The 21,397-nt window shown below is 51.5% G+C and overlaps 1 protein-coding gene across 1 annotated transcript in view; it reads left to right on the forward strand.

The window, feature by feature from the left end:
* The window catches only part of SHANK3 (SH3 and multiple ankyrin repeat domains 3), a 298,288-nt gene that overhangs the window by 23,559 nt on the left and 253,332 nt on the right, over positions 1 to 21,397 (forward strand). The window contains 2 exon segments of the mRNA XM_048925496.1: positions 11,655 to 11,858; positions 14,960 to 15,031. Of these exon segments, the coding sequence (XP_048781453.1) occupies positions 11,655 to 11,858; positions 14,960 to 15,031 (276 nt within the window).

The following is a 21,397-nucleotide window of genomic DNA, read 5'->3' on the forward strand; positions in this document are numbered from 1 at the left end:
AACCCAACAAAATCGCCCTCCCCGCTGCTGATTGGCCCTTCCTCGGTGCTGGTTTATTGATAGCAATTTGTGCTTTTTTTTGTACCACTGCTTTACAGAATCGACGTGCAGAGCTTGGCGGCCAGCTGCTGATGTGGGGCTGGGAGGGAGAGGTGCTGGAATGGGGCCGGGGAGCACATGCTGATATGGGGACGATGCGGTGGGTACCAGCAGGATGGATGCTTCTGGGCTGGCAGCCTGCAAATACCTTCGTTGTGAAATATCTTGAGCAAAATCGTGGAATCATAGACTATCTCAAGTGGGAAGGGACGCACAAGGATCATCAAAACCAACCCCAGCCCCACACAGCTCTGCACAAACCCAAACCCTGCAGCTGAGAGTGGTGTCCCAGCACTCCCTGAGCTCGGGGCTGGGCCACTGCCTGGGGAGGGGGCTGTGCTGTGCCCACCACCCTCTGGGGCACAGCCTTTCCCTGGGCCTCACCTGATGCAGCTCCGTGCTGACAGATGTTCCAGTCAGCTGGAATGAAGGCACCTGCTTCAGGCTGGCCTTAATGTCTTAATTTAGGGATGTTTGTGATGCTGTGAAATATTTGGTAACATTTTTTTTTCCCCCCTCTTTATTAACATTCATATTTCCCCTGACCTCTTCCTTTTCCTTCTTAGTGATCATAGAATCATACAATGGTTTGGATCGGAAGGGATCTCAAGGGTCACGAAGCTCCAACCTCCCTGCCACACGCAGAGCCACCAACCTCCCCATTTCACAGCAGCTCAGGCTGCCCCGGGCCCCATCCAACCTGGCCTCCAACACCTCCAGGGATGGACGGGGCATCACAGCCTCTCTGGGCAGCTGTTCCAGCCCCTCCCCGCTCTCACAGCACACAACTTCCCCCTGACATCCAACCTCCAGCTGCCCTCCCTCAGCTTCAAACCATTTCCCCTCGTCCTGCTGTCATCTCTCCTTTCACAGAGTTGCCCCCCTCCTGTCTGCAGGCTCCCTTCAGCTCCTGCAGGCTGCAATGGGGTCACCCTGTAGCCTTCTCTTCTCCAGGGTGAATGATGCTCATCAGTGATGCTGACGACAGCTCTGCACGTTCTCCTTAGGATTTGGGAGGCTTGGTCAGTTATGTCCCTGCTTTAGGTTGCATTACAGCAGCATGGATGTCTGGATGAGATTTTTCAGTCAGGCTTTTTCTTGCTCTCTCAGACACGATGAAGTCGTGGCGGCCCTGTAGCAGTTGGACCATTTTGGAGCGCTGTGCATCCCCAGACTGCAGCTTTGGGTGATGCTCAGTGCTTCTCTCTTTCTTCACTGGGTTGGTTTGGAGTTTCTCTCACTTCCTGTGCCGCTGTGACCGAAGTAATTGCCTGCTGCCTCAGGGTCTTTTCCTGTGCAGAGCGTGATATAAATTTCCTTATGGACCCAAAGGAATCTGAGGTGTTTAAATGCAGCAGCCTGCAAAACCCGCAGTTGCTGATGGAAGAGAAATGCTAATTTTTGAACTGGGGAAGGTCCGGAAGTAAAGCAGTCAATATAGGCCCTCCTAATACTATTTAACTTGCTATTAACTTCAGCTGATTTGACAGCTGAGTGCGGCAGAATTTTTATTGAAAACACGGCAATATTGTAGAAGTTGTCATGTGCAAACCTCGAGGCTGCGGTTGCCTGGGAACTGCCAAGCGTTGGGCTGCTGCTGGGTGGCTGCCAAGGCTCAGATACTGCCGGAATCGATCAACGGAGGAGTGGTTCACAAATTTATCAACGTTGTCATTACTCTTCTTTAATTAAAAGCCGCCGAGCAGAGGAGCGTTGACTCCTCCAGCGCCGGCTCTGCTTGTGACTGCGTGTCCCTGCTCACAGGGCGCCTTGACACGGCCTCAAGGAGGGGACCGGAGGGGAGCAGCCCTCTGCTCAGCCTGAGGGGGGGGTGGGAGGGTCCCCGGGACCCCCAGCGTGGCATCCCTGCTCCTGACACCTCCACCTGCACTCCGGGCAGCGCCGGGAGAAGGGTTGGTAGCGGAGACGAGGAAACAAAGTGGAGGAACCGCATGAAGCACTGGGGAGGTTTCACGAGAGAATGGATCAGCGGGTGAGCGCTGGAGATTGATTTACAAGAACAAAGCAGTGGGTAATTATTGAAGGAATTTTGGGTAGGTGAGTAGGTAGCGCTAACGTGTGTTTTCTTTTCACTCAAAACAGTTATTAAAGCAGGGAAAAGCCATTAGCGAGAAGGAGGTGTTGACGCTAAAGCTTTCGCTAAGGATGTCTTCAGTGTGAAAGTTAACGACCAACACGCTGATATGTGGTTTAGTAGCTATGCTGTTATTCAAAACCAGGCAAATTAAACAGTTGGGAAACAATTTCTGGTAAGATTGAACCATTGCACTTCCAGGAGTTCACGTCTCCCTCATCTGTTTCCATTCTATGATAAAAGAGAATGGATGTCAGAGAGGTAGCTGAGAGGATTTATCAAGACTTCAGAGGAGCTGGATGGAAGCACCTTTGGAATGTCTTTACAAGTTGCCTGGGGACACAAGAAGAGCTGCAGTGCCCTGAATGCAAAGAGATTGGCTCAGGAAAAGCATGACTCAGTGATGAGTTCCTGTCTTCAGGGGAGTTTGGCAGGAAGGAAAGTACCTCAAAGTTTGTCACTTTCCTCAGAATGTTGGTGGTTTGAAGAGGACACGTGCTGGAGGGCTGAAGCAAAGGGTGGGCACGTAGGAATGTCCACCCAGAGAGCTGCTCCAGCCTAAGGCAGCAGTTGGCCATAGGCCTGGGCGCACATGGTAACCCCCTCTCGGTCTCCTTCAGGAAATCATTTTGAGTGCTCTTAGTCCTCGCATCAAGGATAAGGAAAAGGAGCTGTGGTGAGGCTGACCAATGTCCAGATCCCTTTGGTTGGAGGGAAGGTGGTGGAGTAGATCCTGATGGAAGCCTCATCCAGGCACATGAAGGTCAGGAGGTGACTGGGAACAGCTAGCATGGATTTGCCGAGGGTAAATCACGCCCAACCAACCCTACTGCTTTATCACTGGGGTGGATGATGCTTGAAGAGGAGAGCACAGGAAACATCCACATAGAACTTGAGGAGGTTTTCAGTGTGTTCTCCTCAGAGTGTTCTCTTGTAACATCCTTAATGCAAAATAGGACTGAGATGGTTTGGATGGTTGGAGGACGAGGTTGGTGGACAGCTGGCTGGACCACCAGCTTAAAGGGTGGCCAATGGCCATACAAAGCCCATCTGGTGGCTGCTTAGGAGCTCGTTCCTCAGGAATGGATATGAAAGCTTACAGCATGTGGTATCTTCTTACCAGAGCAGCTCCAGCCAGTCTAGGAGCAGTCAGCAGGCTGAGGGCCAGGCTGCTCCTCAGAGGGGTCTCCATCAGCTGCAGGAATGGCCTTAAGGGCTGGCAGAGGCAAATCCTGCCCGTGGGCTGCAGCAGTGCTATGGAATGGAATGGGGTAGGGCAGGATGGGTGACTAGAAAGCAGGTTCCTTGGCAGGAAAGGCTGAGGGACCCCAGGAACCCCCTGACCCAGCACTGGCAGTGCCTTTGGCAATGAAGGCTAAGCACACCATGGTGGCAATGGCTGGTGGTAGTCAGCATGCAATGGTGAGGATGGCTTTCACCACTCAGAACTGGTGAGATCCATACAGAAAGTGGCGTCACCAGCCCAGGGCAGGCATTACATAGCCCAGAAGGTTCCACAGGGTCCCTGGGATGTTTGAAACTGAGGTTCAGGAGGCAGGAGGAAAGGCTGAGAGTAAGGTTTGCTCAGACCAGGAAGGAGAAGACAGAAGGAAGACCGTACTGCCATCTGCAAGTGCCTAACAGAGTGGGGAGAGGCGATGGAGGTGGGCTGCTCTGGGAGTGACATGATGGAACAAGAGGACAAAGCTATGGCCAGAGACGTCCTCCTCTGTGGCCTTCCTTCATCGCAGGGAACTGGTCTGGAGCCTTGAGAATTCAAGAGGTCTCTGTCCTTGGAGGCGCTTGGCCAATGCTGTGCAGCCTTTAGCTGGTCCCCCCTGCTCAGAGCAGGACCAGCTTTCCCCACAGCCCTCCACTGGTGTCAGTCTGCGACTCCCTGCTATGGGCCTCCCATTGGGTGAAGCCATGCAGGGTCGTAAAGAAATACCCATTCTGGGTTTAGAATGGCCAGTGACAATGGCAGAAAAACTCTGTCAGCTTGTACTATTATCCTCCTGAGCTTTGTTTTAAAAGACTTTGCTGTTGGGGAGTAGAAGTTAGTTCAAGCTGACAGAACTGCTGCAGTCGTAACTAATAAGGTGGACGTGCAAATGTCTTGGAGTCATAAGTATGAAGAAACTGGATCCACCCATAAAATCAGCCTAGCTGTAGATACCTGGAGGCAGAACTGTGGTAGGTTAATGTGAAACGAGGGAAGTTGTAACTTGGAAGAAAAGAGTGGTGTTTAGCTGTAAACTAAGAGATAGTGCTGCAATTAGAGTCAGATCTGGGTAGGGTGCCCTGACTGGGGTAAGCCAAACAACCCGTGATGCACGCAGGGCTGATTTGTGGTTATGACTACACGAGTGGTGGTACCTGGGAGACCAATTTGGAGTCGATTGCCAGAACCCCGCGGCATGCCATTGAGCAGATCAGCATGAGTGTGTCTAATGAAGATGCCGTATCTGTCCCCTTGTCTTGCAGTGTTTGCATCAGTTCCCAAGGAAATAATACCTGCTTCTATTTTCCATGCCACTTTTGGTTTTGTTGCATTCCATCTCAGTGTTCTTTTTCCCACTCTGGGGATTCTTGTCTATTTAGCTGAGCTTCACATGGATGCTGCTCCAGGCCTTTGGTCGTCCTGCCCTCCCTTATCCACACTTTTCCCATTCTGGCACAGCTAGGGCTGCACACACCTTGAGGACATGGGCATACCAGGGTGCAGTGGTGCTTTCTGCTTCTTTGGCAGTGCTCCCTGCCTTTTCTGAAGTCCTTTTCCCTCATGCTCCTGCTTCAACACATGTTCTTTTAGAGTTGTTAAAGGCTGCATCCCTACCTCACCACTCTTTTTTATTTTTTAATGCTAACATGGAGTGAGCTAGAGCTGTGCTCTTCAAAATAAAGGATGTTCTAATTCATTCAAATGCAGAGCTCTACAGGTAGCTAACTCCAGATCTAGAAAACAAGAAGATGTGAATTGGGAAGAACATGGGGTTTGGCTGTCAGAGTGAGGTGGAGTGTCAAAGCAAACTGAACCCAACGGGCCACGTGCTTTAAAGGAAACTGCTGATGCAATGCGTGGAGACAGAAGCAAGCGGACAGGGAGTCAAGGACAGTATTTTGTAGCTGTAAGTGACAGCTGGGAGACAGATGCTGGAATATTGCCTCTGGCTCTGAATTCCGCTCTTTAAAAAGTATATTTAAAATTAAAGAGGATGCTGAAAAGAGCAACAAAAAGGATTTGAGATCTGGAGAAAATGCATTACACTTTGTGAAGGTCAGTCTCTTCAGCGCACCCTAAACAAGACTGAGAGGTGACTGTTAAACAGAGGCTGGAGCGCAGCAAGGAGCTGAGTGCTAAACTGCTGCTCAGTATCACAGAGAAAGGTGTAAAGAGAAGGAATGATTGAATGTTTAAACAAAGGGAATCAAGTGAGAATTAAGACATACCTCTTATCGAAGATGAATATTTGGCTTGTGAACTTATCCGAGGAGGGAGCATGTTTTCTGCTGTGTGTGTGTTTGGGTTTTTTTCTGTTTTTCTTTTCTAAGACCCAAATGGGATGGATTTCAGCTCACTATGCGAGTTAATGGTTGACTCTTGCAGCATAGTGGTGCATTGCTCAAGCTGGACAATGTGACAGGCCTTCGTGGCTTTACATTTGCTGAATCAGAGAACATCTTGCCCATGTGTTCCTAAGGCAACTGCAGTGTGCTGTTTTCATTGGTTTCACCAATTTTCCAGCCAAACTTGATTGCTTTCACTCTTTTATGCTGATAAGTTCTTTACCTCTTCTGAATGTGTCTATTAGATGTGGCACTTGGGGACGGGGTTAGTAGGCAGTTGGTGGGCACAGTGGGGATGGGTTGGGGTTGGACCTGGTTGTGACCCTTAGAAGTCTTTTCCATCATCAGTGATTTTATGATAAGGGCTTTTCTACAAAACTGCAGTTTCTCTGTGTTGATGCTGAGTGAACAGAAGATCCTGTGCACGCTTCTGAAGAAGCAGCTTAAATTTCCATGGCATTTGCCAGCCTTAAGTCAAGCTAAAGTTTCTCGGATCCTCCTTTTCCTACTGCTTACACATTCGATGGTGGTTGCTGATTGTTTCCTTTTTGGTGTGGTTGTGATGGTACAGTGACATGCTGGAGTCAGTTCCAGGTCTCTGAAGGAAATCACCATCCCTTAAATCCATCTCGAGCTCTTTGTTTGGGCCTGTGATTGAATCAAGCTGATCCCAAACTTTTTGCATTTCCTTTGCCCCGTGTTTTCTGAACAAAGAGTTCAGCAGTTGGTTGAAGTGGGATGGCAGTGGTGCTCTTCAGCAGCCCTTCCCTTGCAGGTGGCTGACAGGAAAGCTGTTGCAGCTCTGTCTTGCCAGAGCCACTCACTTGGAGTTAATCAGGTGCTGAATCTCTTCAAACATTCATTTCAAGGTGCATTTGTATTGGAGGCTGCTAGACTGAAAGCAGTGATGGAGGGTCTTTAGGATGGGGGTGGCTGTCACCGTTAGGAGTTGTAATACAACTCTTGGACTCTCGTGTCTTTTAACAAGCATTAATGGATGGTTTCCTGGCTCAGGCAAGGGATACAGGAGGATGACGCAGCAGTCAACAACGCCCTCTCAGACTGTCTTACAAGCAGCAACTGTTTTTCTGGAAAACCTAGCAAGCCCAAATCCTTTATCTACAGCACGCAACTCTGCAAGAAGGGCTTGTGCATGGCTGCTTTCCTGCTGGGAGCCAAGAGCCTCCCTCCTGCTCATTATCTTGTTTCCTCTTGGTGGGGGCAGCTTCTCCCAGCGTGGTGTTCCAGCACATCAGATGGCAAGGCCAGAGCTTTCCTCAGGAGGTGATCTAAGCCCCAAAATTCTCATTGTTTTGCCAGTATACACAGCTTGTTCTGTAAGCTGGTCCCAGTCTGCCCACCGCCAGCACCCGGTGCACAGGAAACTTGTTCTAGCTTCTCCTGGTGGTTGTTGCTCACCAAGGAGCAAGACTCCTTCCCTGTGTTTCTGCAGGAGAACAGCTGCCAGGAGGACTCTGCAGGGAATTTGTAATCTGCCCCAGGTCACGGGAAGACACCACAGCTGAAACTGCTGCTGAAGGAGAAAGTTTTTGTCTTGGTTTCATCTGGAACAAAGTTTTTTTTTTAAATTTAGTTCACAGTGTCTGGTATGATAATACGTTTTAGCTTTGGGAGCAAAACAGTATTGCTAATACACTGATGTTTCAGTGTCGCTGAGCAGCGCTGTACAGAGCCACAGACATTTCAGCTCCTTGTGCTGCGCTGCAGTGAGGGACTGAAGGGCAACAAGGAGCTGTGTGGAACGGAACCAGCGCTGCTGACTCAAACTGGGCACAGGAATGTCACAGGAATGCAGCATGGCGTCATGTGAGAAAAGTACAAAACTGCGGGGAGTTGGCTGGGGTGGCACTGCTCGTGGACAGGCTGGGCGCTGGTTGGCAGATGGGGAGCAGCTGTGTCGTGCAGTGCTTGTTCTGTGAAATACATATCATCATTGCTGTTATTTTCCTTTTCTATTTTCTGTCTCAGTAAATATGTTTTATCTCAACCCATGAGTTCTACTTTGGGTTTCTCCCCTCCCCTGGCTTCTCTCCCCCCCACCCTGATGGAAGGGGGCAGGGAGTGAATGACCACATGTGTGGGTGCTGCACTGCTGCCAGGTGAATCCATGGCCGGCTTTGACCAGAACAGAGAAAATAAGTGTACAGTTGGGAATACCAAGCACAGTCTGTTAAAGAGAGGCAAGGAGCTCCCCTGGGCTTGTTCTGCATCATTCCCATAGTGTGGCTCAGGCCCTGCTCCCAGCCTAGGTCTTGTTCCCAGCCTAGGTCTTGTTCCCAGCCTAGGTCTTGCTCCCGGCCTAGGCCTATCTCCCAGCCTAGGCCTCTTTCCTAGCCTAGGCCTCATTCCCAGCCTAAATCCCACTCCTGGCCTTGGCCTCGCTCCTGGCCTAGGCCTTGCTCCTGGCCTAGGCCTCGCTCCCGGCCTAGGCTCTACTCTCGGCCTAGGCCCCACTGCTGGCCTAGGCCCCTCTCCTATCCGAGACCCCACACCAGGCCCTGCTCCCAGCCTAGGCCCTGCTTCTGGTACAGGCCCAACTCCTAGCCCAGGCCCTGCACGAGGCCTCAATCCTGATCTCCTGGGAAGGAGAAGGTGAGGAGCTGCCCTGGGCTCCTACTGAGCCGTTCCCCTGCCATGGCCCAGGCCTCGCCCCCAGCCCAGGCCCCACACCAGGCCCTGCTTCCGGTCCAGGCCCCACCCTCGGCCCAGGCTCTGCACCAGGCACTGTGGGCCGCTCTCTGCTCCTGTCACCTTTGTCAGCTTTACCTTTCCTGTTTCTGTTTTTTCCTGGTAGGGTGGACGGGCTGGCGCGTGATGCAGAGGATCTGGGTGTGCTGCCAATTTTGGTGTGACAGCCTCCATTGCTCTCACACCCCATTGTGGGCACGCGTGGCCCCACTGAGGAACCCCGTGTTGGAAACCTGCAGCATTCCCTCACTTTGTGTACCGTTTTCCCGCTCGGTTGCAGGGCTGAAGGGATGCCGCCCTGCTTTGGGCAGTCTGGCTTGTGGCAGCAAGCAGCCATGCTGAAAACACTCGGGAGATAAGAGAGCCCCACCCTGGGATGAGCCGCATCACGGCCCCCCCTGTGTTCCATCAACTTCCTGCTTCCTCTGCATCCCCGAGGTTTTACGGCTTTGTCACCGTTGTCATTTTGCATGCAGTTGTCGGGGTTGTGCTCTGCTCCGATCTCAAAATGGCAACTCCCATTTTCTAAAGGAGCTCTTTCAGTTTCTATAGATTCCTCTGCTCTGTTGTTTTCGGCCGCTCCATCTTTCTCCGGGGGCCTCTTTGGGGCCGTTTTTCCATTTTTGCCATACGTTTGCTCAGAGCTTCTGATGTGATATTATGAAATATGTTACCTGCTGCCTGCAAGCACATCACCTTTTCAGCTGCTACTTTTAATTTCCTTTCAATTCTCTCTCATTTTTGTGCACTTTGATGAAAAAATTTTGTCTTCTTTGCTGTTAAGGGGCTGTTCTTTATTGTCGTTATTGCGGGGTGGCTCCTGAATAGATCTTGTCTGTCATCCTGTGCACTGCAGAGGATTGAAGCTGGAGCAATGAGCTCTTTCTTCCTTCAGGAAGGGGTCATCCATGCTGTCTAAAAGTTGAGGAACTGCATTGTTTTCTTTCAGGACTTGTTCCAAAGGCTTTGATTGTTATGATCAGCACTTATAATTGTACAGCAAACTAAAGTGAGTGGCTCATGCTGCAGCTGCCTGCAGCCTGTGTCCTCAGCACAGGGTGGACTTCGTGGTGCCCTGTGCACTCACTCTGATCCCTCCTGCTCAGCATCCTGCAGGAGAGCAGCACGGGGCTGCAGAGCTGCCCTCATGTCCAACCTTGGTGTTCCCGTCCTGATGGGGCTGGGTCGGTGCCTGGCTGAATGCCTGCGTTTGGGCAACTGAACCCTTCCTGTTCTGCCAAGGTCAGCCAGGTTCTGCTGTGGAAGCTGCCAGGGCTGTCCCCACTGCGATGGTGAGAACTGATGTGTCCCCATGCTACAGGTTAGAGGAACCCTTGCTGCAGTGTCTGCCCGAGCAAAGTGAGCACAGAGCAGCTGGATCTGCTGTGGATCCATGCAGGCTTCAGAGCTGAGGCTGCACAGAGAGATCTCTGCAGCTTGCCAGCAGAGACTGGTGGGATTAGTGTCATCTGTTGGATTGCTCCTGGAATGGCTGTGCTGCATCATGGAGTGCAAAAAGTGTGTTTAGTTGCAGGAATTCTGGTGGGTTGGTGGTATTTCGAGAAACAGAGCTTTAAGATATACTAAAGTAGTAGGATTATGGCCACAAAGGACTGCAGCGTTTTGACCTAACACCAAAGCAGGCATTTCCTTTTTTCCAGTTTCTGACACTGGTTAACAAAACGTGTTGCAGGATGGAAGCTGTTTTCTCTCCTATGTATGGAATGTTAATACTCTCTGGAATATGTCTGTGCAGTAAAACTTCAGGATAAGATTCAGTGATCTTTGTTCCAGGATGTTCCTTCAACCACTGCTTGTTCTTGTCCACGCGTGCATGTCTGTAGTTTATTTTTTTTCCATTAGTCATACAGTTTCATAGTGAAAGGCATCATCTGACAGTGAAGAAGAGTCCTGGAGGCGAAGTAGGAAGTTGTAGATGGTGGTTTTTTATTTAGAGTTCCCAAAAGAGTGATGTGTATTCTACTTCTCTATGGCATCTCTCGGGTTTTGGGCTCCTGATGTCTCACACCAGCAAGCAGCTGCCTGCTCATTAGCACCTGCTGTAGGACAAGCAGTAGTTGATAAGCACACCAACTTGCTCACATGGTCAGCGATGAAATAGATAATGCTGACCTCTGCTTGCAGTACAAATGCATGCTGCCAAGTGAGAGTTATCCTTGCCTGAGAAAAATGAGCTGTAACCTCAGCTCAGCGTTGCCTGTACTGCACAGTGAGTTTTCTGGGCACTGTGCAGCACAGCACCGGCTCTCTGCTGCCTCCCACCCTGTGCCTCAGCAAGACCATTTGCTTTTCTCTAGGCAAAGCTGTTTAATTCACAAAACCATAGCGATGCTGCTAAGGCCTAAGCAAGCCCCAGAGCTCTGGAGTTGGAGATCATAGAATTGTGGAATAAGTAAGGTTGGAAAGGACCTCTAAGGTCACCAAATCCAACCCCAACCCATCCCCACCGTTCTCACTGACACGTCCCCAAGTGGGGACAAGTGGGGTTTAGTGGGCATGGTGGTAATGAGTTATGGTGAGACGAGGCTGATGGAAGGAGTGAGGATGTGCAGTTACCTCTGATGCCCGGGGTGAGTGCCAGTTCATGGGCTGGGGTGTGTGGTGTGGAGCTCCGACACTGCAGGTCTGTCAGAGCCCATTGGAAGAGTTTCTGTGTGCATGGAGGGGTGATGATTGTTTCTGCTTGGGAAGCCAAGCAGGTGTCTGTGGTCAGGCATCAACTCTTCAAAACCTCCATGAACAAAACCACAATGATGTAACCGTGTGACTCTGCTGGACCTGCCCCTTGGGCGCTGTGCCTCCGGTCTCCTATTCTGGGAGTGATCATAGAGTCCTGAAGATTGGAAAAGACCTCTGAGATCACCAAGTCCAAGAGCAAAGAAGGAGGAAAACCAAAGTAATCATAACAAGAAGTCAAGGGTCAAAACGCAGGCAGTAGGACCTGGGAGGGAAGCTGAGACCGCTGCTGGGGACCTGCTGTTGTGAGCTGACCTCTGGTGTGCCAGCGTGTCCTCTGATTTTAAACACTTGATCCCCTGCCTCTTCCTCCCCTTCTTTTTCCAGCTGACTCTGCAAAGGCGGTGGCGTTCCCCTCTCGCCCTCCTGCTCTCTCCGCATCCCTGCAATACGCAGCAGCTCTCATTGCCCTTCTGTCTCTCCACAGAAGTGTCTGCGGTTGAATCCGGACGTTCCCGTGTGGGCCTCCAAGCAGCGCATTCTGTGCACCCTCAACCACAGCCTGAAGGATGTGCTCAACTACGGGCTCTTCCAGCCAGCCTTCAATGGCAGAGCAGGGAAGTTCCTGGATGAGGAGCGCCTGCTGCGGGAGTACCCCCTGAATCCCGACACTCCCGTCCCCTACCTGGAGGTAGCTGTCTTTTTTAATATATACATTCATAAACATATATGTGTGTGTGTACCTACACCTATAGGTACGTACACACGCCTATGTACGTGCACAAGTGCATAGGAGTCATCCCACCCCTTCCTCTACAGTCTCTAAAAGCAGCACAGAAATTAAGCCCCCCTCCTCCCCCGCCCCTATTTCCCCCTGTTTCCCATCAGGATGAGGTGCAGAGATTTCTGTGGGTGTGTGTTTACTCGCAGAGAATCCATCGAGGGAAAGCTCAGCCTCTGAGCTCCAGTTTTAGCTGCTCATGGCTCTGCCTGGTGGAGCTCTGTGACGTTGGCCGTGGCCCTGAGGGTCTGATTCTGCCTCCCAAGCCAGCTGGTCACACATCTCCTTATACTGGCAGGTAATTGCCGTGGGGAACTGGAGTTAGGCAGGGAAAGCTGTAGGTACAGAGGGAAAAGCACAGGAAGGTCCTTGGAAATGAGGCTGAAGGGGTTGAGTTTGATGTTTTTTACTTTAATTTTACATTCACTTTCATAGAATGATAGTATCCTAGAATGGCCTGGGATGCAAAATGCCCACAGTGCTCATCTGGTTCCAAGCCCCTGCTGTGTGCAGGTTGCCAACCAGCAGCCCAGGCTGCCCAGAGCCACATCCAGCCTGGCCTCGACTGCCTGCAGGGCTGGGGCATCCACAGCCTCCTTGGGCAACCTGTGCCAGTGCCTCACCGCCCTCTGAGTGCACGTTTTTTCTTTAAATTTAATTCACAATTAGTGTGAATTGTGGAAGGGAGCACTGTGCTTTGACAGCAGTGACCATTCCTATACAGACCCCATTCACGTAATGAGCACGGACGATAAATGCTAGGTTTCATTCTGTATTATATTCCTTTCCAGAACATTAACTGGGACAGAAATGAATGGAATTCCTCTGTACTGACATTCAGTACAGATTTTGGTCTGGGGCTGGGAGGGCTGTGTGTATCACAGCGTGAGCAGGAGCAGTTTGTGGGCTCCATTGACTCCCCACTGGCTGTATGGAGCTTTGATTACCTGCAGGCAGACCTCTGGTTCAGGGATCCTGTGCTATAATTTACCCTCAGAGCCTACTTAGGAAGCATTACACACTTAAGCTGTATGAACTCTTACAAATGCAAGCTGTTATTATAACTAATCCCAACTAATGTGGAAAGAAAATGCTGCACAGTTTCTTAGTAAACTAATGTCAAATATAGACTAAAACATTTGCAATACCATGAGGAATGCTTGCAAATAAACCTACAAGGTAGTCAGTTCCTTAATGTTCCTCCCGTAGGCTTTAGTCCTTTGTTTTGTATGATTCAGCATGCTGTCCACACTTAATATCTCAGTGCACACATCTAAAAGCAGACCTGACGTGGACATTTGTCCCGAGTCATTTCAATTCTTCCTAACCTGATAAGAATGGCAGCTGAGCACATGAAAATCACGTGTTGGAAAACCAAAAGTCTGGAATCCGTTTACAGGGCACCGATCCCACGCTGCTCCCAGTGAGGTTTCCTGAGCCCATAAGAGAAATGAGCCCTTAGGGCTGAGTATGGAGGTGACCAGATTGATGTGGGTTTGTACAGAGTGACAAAACCTTACGGAGGGACTTCAGGCAGTGCTTCCTGCCAGGTGATGCTCGTGGTGCAGGGCTGACTGCTAATGCTGTGCAGAGGCTCGGAGCAGCTGATGGTGCCACGCAGCTCCGCTCTCCTCTGATGCAGTTTTGCCTTGCCCCTGGGTGGCACTGCGTGCTGTCACATCAGAGTGACACAGCCTGCCTTCCCCATCTGACCGGCTGTGCAGCTGGGATTGGAGCTGGTTGCACCCCAAGGTGTTTTGGGGGTGAAGAATCATAGAATCATAGAATCACCAAGGTTGGAAAAGACCTAAAAGATCATCCAGTCCAAGCGTTCAGCTATTCCCAATAGCTTCCACTAAACCATGTCCCTCAACACAACATCCAGCCTGGGTTTGCCAGGAACCCTGGCAGCGCCTGCAAGGGGCCAACAGCTGTATGTTGGTGAGCTGGGCAGCTTTTAGCTGGGAATGATTGAAAAAAGTGTTGTGAGGACACATCTGCCCAGGATTTCTTGTTTGTAACAAGTTCTGGAACCCAAGGGCAGCTGCAGCAGGCTGAAAATGAGGTGATGTATTGCCAGCATTCGAAAGTAACTCCAGCCGAAAGATAACTTGGTGTCGGATCCAGCTGAAATAATGGGATGCTGGCGACAGATGAAGTTCATAACAGTTCACAATCTCAGAATGCAATTGAAAAAGATCGAATCAAATCCAACCTCTTTAAGAGAGCCATAATTCTGCCCCATGGAGATGGCTGCACGAAGGCAGCGGCCACCGGGGAGGACCTGGTTTTGTTCTCTGTTTGGGATCAGCGCTGTAAGGTGTCTGTAGGAGTCTGTATGAGTCTGGGTGGGTTTCTTAGGGACTGATGTCAGACCCTCTGTGGGCACCCCAGGCTTTGAGTGCAATGTGTGTGAGTTGAACTCGAGGATCCTTGTGGGTCACTTTTGACTTGGGATACTCAACAGTTCTATCAATTGCAAATCACTGCTGGCAGAGGGCACAGCAGTGTGGGTGCAGTCATTGGGTACGGGAGCCATCATAGCACATTCCTAAATTGGACAGGGATGTGGCTGCTTGCAAACGAGGGGCTCTCATTTCTGAAAACAAAGTTTTCAAAGAAAATTGTCAGTCAAAAAGGCTGTCATGAATTCCCAGTGTGAACCTATGGGATCCTGGGATCCTTTGGTGTCTACCCTGACAAACAGCAAGGTGGTTCCAGGAGTGGTTCGGGAGAGGAGATGGGCATCAGAGCAGTGTTTGGTCACAGTCAGTGCCTGAAAGTACACTGAGAAGAGCTGAAACCACACAGATTGATACGAGGAACTGATCAGAGCCTCTTCACTGAGCAAAGCAATGAACGAGGAGAAAAAAAGGCAGAGGAGAGCAGCAGATCCTGTTCTGCTGTGCTCAGGTTTAGGCTGAGGGTCTCACTGCAGGACTTCTGCTCCAGAGCAAACTGATGCTGAGTGGGCTTTGTGCATCTCACGTCTGGCGTTCTCCCTCTTGCAGTTCCGGTACAAGCGGCGTGTGTACACCCAGGCTTTACTGGATGACAAGCAGTTTGCCAAGCTCCATACCAAGGTAAGGCTGGAGTTGAGCCTGTGAGCTCAGAGCCCTGAGTGCATGCACAGCGCCAATGGTCCGTGCTGATGGGCAGCGGTCTCTGAGGGCACCAGGACCTGAGGGGGTTCAGCCTTTCTCGCTTGCCGGAGCTCAGATCCCTGCTGTGAGCTGCTGGTGTGGCCAAAGCCAGGGTAGTTTTGGTGCACTGTGAGTGGAAGAACTGCATCGAGTGGTGCAATTGTGTGTGCTGTGGTGGGCGCTGCTCCGTTGGAGGTCTGGGTGCCAACTGTGCGTGGGGCAGGCAGTGCAGGGGAGCACACAGAGGGTTGGCTGAAGAGCAGCTTTGTTCTGTTCTGTGCCCTGGGTGGGTGATGGAACAGTGTGCACATTGAGCAGCCTGCTGTCCTCCTGCTCAGGGGCTGCTGCACACCTCCATCATTGGTCTGCTGCTCCAGGCACCGTGGGCAGCAATGGAGGAATGCATGAAGATTAATGGCTGGGGATGCCCTGGTAGCACAGCTGGCACTGTGGGGCCGGGGAGGTGGGGGTGATGGGTGCTGTGGGGCTGAGGTGCTGGGGGTGATGGATGCTGGGGTGACAGGCACTGTGGGGAAGTGAGGATAACAGGCACTGTGGAGCTGGGGCAGTGGGGCTGACAGGTGCTGGGCACGCAGTGGTTGGGTGGATGCTCTCCTGCATTGCTCCTTCCCAGCCAACTGCAGCAGCTCTGTGATATCGTTTCTCATCTAAGAAACCAAAGAGCAATGAGTGTGGAGAGCTCTGGACCAGCAGAGGATTTCTGTTGCCACTGATAATTGTTCCCTGAGGCACAGGGCTTGTGGGGATGGTGTTGGTTCCTGGGAGGCTGGGGCCAGCAGTGGGCAGGAGGAGAGGGGTGGGCAGCATTGGTGTGGCTGGGAGTGGGAGGATGCCCTCAGCGCCCACCAAATGCAGCCCATTTCTGGGGGATCCCATGGGGAAATGGGGCTCATGGCAGGGAGCAGAGCTGTGGAGGGCTCCAGGGGTATCTGTGCAGTGGAGGAAAGCACCAGGAGGCTCTGGGGTTCTTGTTAAGAAGGCTGTAGGATGCAGAACTGCTCTTGCTGTAGGGCTGCTGGCTTGCTTCTGCTGGTGTGTGTTCTGCGAGGGAGGCAGGAGGGAGCTGTAAGCTCTCCATGGACACACACAGCAGCAAGAGCAGAGCTGGGTGGAGCCACAGGCAGAACACGAGGGGAGGAAAAAAAAACACAAAAACTTTGGTCCCAAAGGGCTTGACCTACTGCAAAGGTTAAAATCTTCATGGGAAGAAACACGTCCTCTGCCTTCCTTTAGCCGAGTAGCAGAAAGGAGGGATAAAATGCTGCCAGGGCTCAGATCTGACTCATGAAGATGAAAGTCGTGAGGTTTCTGTCTTGTGGCATAAGAATATCCAGGCAGCAGATCTGGAAAAAGCTCAGCATCTCCCTGGCGCCAGGAAACGTGAATCACTGCTGAGCCCTGCCAGTGGGAGCCACGCTTCCTACAGGGAGGGCTGAGCTGGGGAGACCCGGGCGGCACCGTCTGAGGGCATCCCCAGGAGTGTGCAGGAGCCAGGAATGTGCTTTATTAAATATTCACTTCATCTCTGTGCTTTCATGTCCGCTTAAAATAACAAATCTCCTTCAAGTCGTTTCTGTACTTTTAAGCTGTCCCTTGCTACTGAAGGACGGCATCCAAGGGAGATGTGCAGCCCTGCTCCCATTCGCCTCCATCGGGAGGATGCTGATGTTCTCCTGGAGCTGTGGTGCTCCTGGGGCCAGCAGAGCCCCATTCCTCCCCAGCGCATGGCTGAGCAAGGGCGGGATTGTTTCCATGTTAACTGAAACGAAGCCTTATCTCCTGGGCAGTGAAATGCTGTTCTTTTTGTGCTGATTTTTTTTTCCACTTTTTTTTTTCTTTATTTTCCCTGAGATTCAGTAATTAAAAGCGTTGTGAATTAGCTTTGGGTCTAATGGGATGGTGGGTCTGCTCCTCAGTCTATGGTGTGTGCCCAGCCCTACCCCTGCCATGGGCTGTTTGCCCCCCAGCTTGGACTGCCCAGAGCCCATCCACAGCCTGGGGCACCTCCTGAGCTGGGGCACCCACAGCTCTGGGCAGCAGTGCCAGCACCGCACCGCCTTTGGGTGAAGGATTTATGTCAGATGTGAAGGGAAATCTCCCCTTTTTTAATTTAAAGCCATTCCCCCGTGTCCCATCACCCTGTGCCCGTGTACAGAGCCTTTCTCCTCCTGTTGAGCAGCTCCTTCAGCTCACAGGGAGGTCTCCCCTGTCTCTTCTCCAGGCTGAAGTCCTGAGGGCAGAGCAGAGGGGGACAGTCCCCTCCCTGCCCCTCTGTCCCCTTTTGCTGAAGCCCAGGGTGCATTCGGCTGGAGACCTGTGCCTAATGAGCTCACCTAAAGGAGGGTAAAGCAGCAGTGAGATGGGATGGTCTCACATTGGGTTGGAATTGGGAACAACCTGTGCTGCAAAGAGCGGTCAGCACTGCACAGCTGCCCAGGGCAGCGGGGAGCCCCCATCCCTGGGGGTGTTTGGTGAGCACAGAGATGTGGCACTGGGGGGACGTGGGCAGTGGGATGGGTTGGGGTTGGATTGGGGATCTCAGAGCTCTTTCTCAACCTGAATGACTCTGTGATTCCATGTTCTCCAGGAGGAGATGGGCTCCAGTGTAGTGGTGGAGCTGTCTGAGGGCAACCTGGGAGCTCGCGTTATGGTCACAGTACTGCGGTGCTGACTGGTTTGCACTCCTATCTACAATATTGTCACAGCCCTGAAAATCTGATTGGAAAGACAAAGGAGCTCGTTAACGCCTGCAGGAAGTGCTGGATGGAGGAAGGGCTCACAGGGAAATGCCATGAGCAGATGAGCAGCTGTGCGGTTAACTCCTGGAGCACTGTGCTGTGCCTGCAGCCTGCCATTACCTGAGTACCACTGGGTTTAGGCTGCAGCTCGTGCTGCCTTGGCAGCTCTCAGAGCAGCACAGCTGGGTGCTGATCCCAATCCTTACACTGTGTTCACCTCTGCCCCCTGGCCCTCAGCCCACAGCATCTCTGTGCTTCCCTTGGCCCTGTTAATGCTGAGAGTGCTTCAGGCAGGTTTGGAGAAGCGCTGAGCTTTCAGAGATGGCGTGTAAAGATTCTTTGTGCGTGCAGTGAAATGGATTATCAGGCATTTCTGTGGGAATGTCTGCTTGCTGCTGCCTGGGCAAGAGCTTGTCAAGTGACCAGGGAGGAGATCAGTGGCTTCCTGCCTTCTGCAGGCACCATAACCATGTGGCATGTGCCATGCTCTGGACACCAGGTGGTTTATCTTAATCCTAGCTGCTCTTAGGAGCAGACCAGGCCCTGAGGAAACATTCACCTTGCTTTGATACTGAAGAGGCAGGAATCATCAGCATTCAAGTGCTGTGAAGGGGTGTTTGTCTCCCTGTGCTCACAGTGGGTCCCGGCAGTGTCCCTGCACTCGGCTCTCCCTGCACTCAGCCCAGGCTGAGCAGCCAGCAGCAGTTAGAATAATTTCTCTGCCAGAAGAATATCTCGTTTATTTTCTTTCATTTTGATGCAAGAGAGAAAAGCTGGTGAGAAACCTTGTTCCCTCACACCAGCTTCTTCTCCATAAGCTTTTTCTGGAGGCTGTTGATTTTTCTTATGGTTTTGTACCAACAGGGGATAACGGGCTGCACACGATGTCTCAGTGGGACAACCAGAGCTGTGCTTCTTCTCCAGGAGCAATCCTGGCCTTAACCCCAGGCTCTGGGGAACGTGCCTCAGACCAGCTCAGCGGGGTGAACAGGGGGTGTTTTGGGTATGGGTGCAGAAAGGGAGCGGTGGCCGGGGGTTGGACAGCCAGCCCTACTGGTTCCCAAGCAGTGGGAGAAGGGCAGAGCCAGGATTCGGTTCTTGTCTCTTCTAACAGGGCTCCTCCTTCGGTGGGAGCAGGGTGGGTTGGCGGTCAGCCTGCAGGAGGTGCAGGTGATGAGCACGGATCCGCTGCAGAGGCTGGGATGAGGCTGCAATGGTTGTGGGTTGGGATGGAAGGATCCCAGAGGGTCCAACCCGCCCCAACCCCTTCTGCCCGACTTTCACACAGCACTTCCACACCAAGGGGTTGGGAAATAGGGGTGTGAAAACCCTTTCAATCAGCCATGGGCGGCCATACGCTAGGCTGACTTCATTGGATGGCTTATTGCTGAGTCTTGCTTTTTTCTGTGCAGAGAAAGTTTCCATCATGCCAGTCAGGACAGCCATCCCCACACAGTGATCTGAGAATCACCCCGATCTCCATGAATTCATATTGCTTCTGCTCTTGGGAAGATGCACTGGGAGCTGATAGCTTTATAGACGTGCATTTAGGTTTCGCTTTTTGCGTGTAGGAAATGGGACGTGGTGCCTTTATTGGCTCCTGGTGTTTCTTTTATGATTTTGATGTGTATCAAACTATTTTGGGGCGGAAGCTGGAATTCAATTAAAATTAAAGCAAAGGAACATTTTAAATCGTATCTTTATCACTTCAATAAATGTTCCTTGAGCGCACTGGGTACAGAAAAGGAAAGGTAAATCTATCAGTACATATCTTATGCGTTTGAAGCTGACTGATCTTTCAAACAAAGGGAGATTGGGTCTGTATTAGTGGTTCCCATTACAAACTCTCAAAGGTATTTAAGTGCCAGAAAATAAGTATCTGGCGAGATTCACAATTGCCTGAGTGGTTTAGGCATTGCTGAGCTCCCCTTGATTTCAGTGGGAGTCTGACATTTGCTCTCTCTCTTCGTGTCTAGTCACCTCAATGCATTTGAAAACCTGGCCCCAAATCCTCCACTTCTTAGAATAATGAGATCTCATTCCTTTCCCACCAGGGTTTTATTCATAGATTGGGGGGAGAAAAACAAGCTTCCACGCTCTCTCAGCTCTCAAATCTTTCGGCTTTGAGTGAATCAGTCCAAATGAAAAGGAAAATGTTCTGTGTTTCTAGCTAAATTGAAACGAAAAACAATCTGATAGGAAAGCTCTTTTATGCAGCATAACTTGAAAAACCAACACGGGAGAATGTAAATACCAGCATTTGGTTCTGAGAAAAGTGCTTATAATGGGCCCAGCATGGGACGCGACTGTGACATATTTATAGATTGGAGCTGATTTCCAGAGCCAAGGATGGTTTGTTCTGGTTCTGAGCGGTGCAGGAGGAGCGAGCTCGAATTTGTGGCTTTTGGCAGAAGAATCCTTCAACCAATATGGTTTTCTAAATGCTCCTGAAGTTGTCGTACCCCAAACTCAGGTTTTAACAGTTGTGTTTTTTAGTTGTGGGAAAGAGCCTTTAGGGACGGAAATCTTACTGACACAAAGACAGTAAAGCCAGGATGGAGACGTAAAACTGTGAGAGAGTGTCCAAATGAGGGCTGCAGAGAAGGGGGAGGGTCTGAGGGGAAAGGGATTTGAGGAGCAGCTGAGGGTCCTTGGTTTCTTTGGTCCGGAGCAGAGGAGGCTGAGGAATGGCTTCATGATGGCCTGCAGCTCCTTCTGGTGACCCTACAGCCCCTCATGGTGACCCTACAGCTCCTCCTGGTGACCCTACAGCCCCTCCTGGTGACCCTACAGCCCCTCATGTTGACCCTACAGCCCCTCATGGTGACCCTACAGCCCCTCATGGTGACCCTGCAGCCCCTCATGGTGACCCTACAGCCCCTCATGGTGACTCTACAGCCCCTCATGATGGCCCTACAGCTCCTCATGGCAGCCTTACAGCTCCCTCATGACAGCCCTGCAGCCCCTCACATTGTCCCTACAGGTCCTTATGGTGGTCCTACAGCTTCTCATGTCTCTACATACCCTCATGGGAGCCCTGCAGTCCCCTTAAGGCAGCTCTACAGCTCCTCATGGCCCTACAGCCCCTCATGGCGACCCTGCAGCCCCTCATGATGGCCCTACAGCTCCTCACGGCAGCCTCACAGCTCTCTCATGGCAGTCCTACAGCCCCCTGTGTTGGTCCTACAACTCCTTATGGCGGTCCTACAGCTCCTCATGCCTCTACAGCACCCCTCAAGGCTGGCCTACAGTGGCCCTAGAGCTCCCTCATAGTGACTCTACAGCTCCTCGTGACCCTACAGCCCCCTCCTGGCAGCCCTACATCTCTCTCATGGTGTCCCTACATCTCTTTATGGCCCTAAGCTCCTCATGGTGGCTCTACATCTCCCTCATGGTGACCCTACAGCTTTTCACGGCAGCCCTACAGCTCCTTAAGTCCCTACAGTCCCCTCATGTTGGCCCTACTGCTCCTCCTGGCCCTACTGCTCCTCATGGCCCTACAGCTCCCCATGGTGGCCCTGCAGCTCTTCAGTTCTTAACCTCTCTG

Source organism: Lagopus muta, chromosome 1 (genome assembly GCF_023343835.1).
Source record: "Lagopus muta isolate bLagMut1 chromosome 1, bLagMut1 primary, whole genome shotgun sequence".
Classification (NCBI taxonomy): Eukaryota; Metazoa; Chordata; class Aves; order Galliformes; family Phasianidae; genus Lagopus; species Lagopus muta.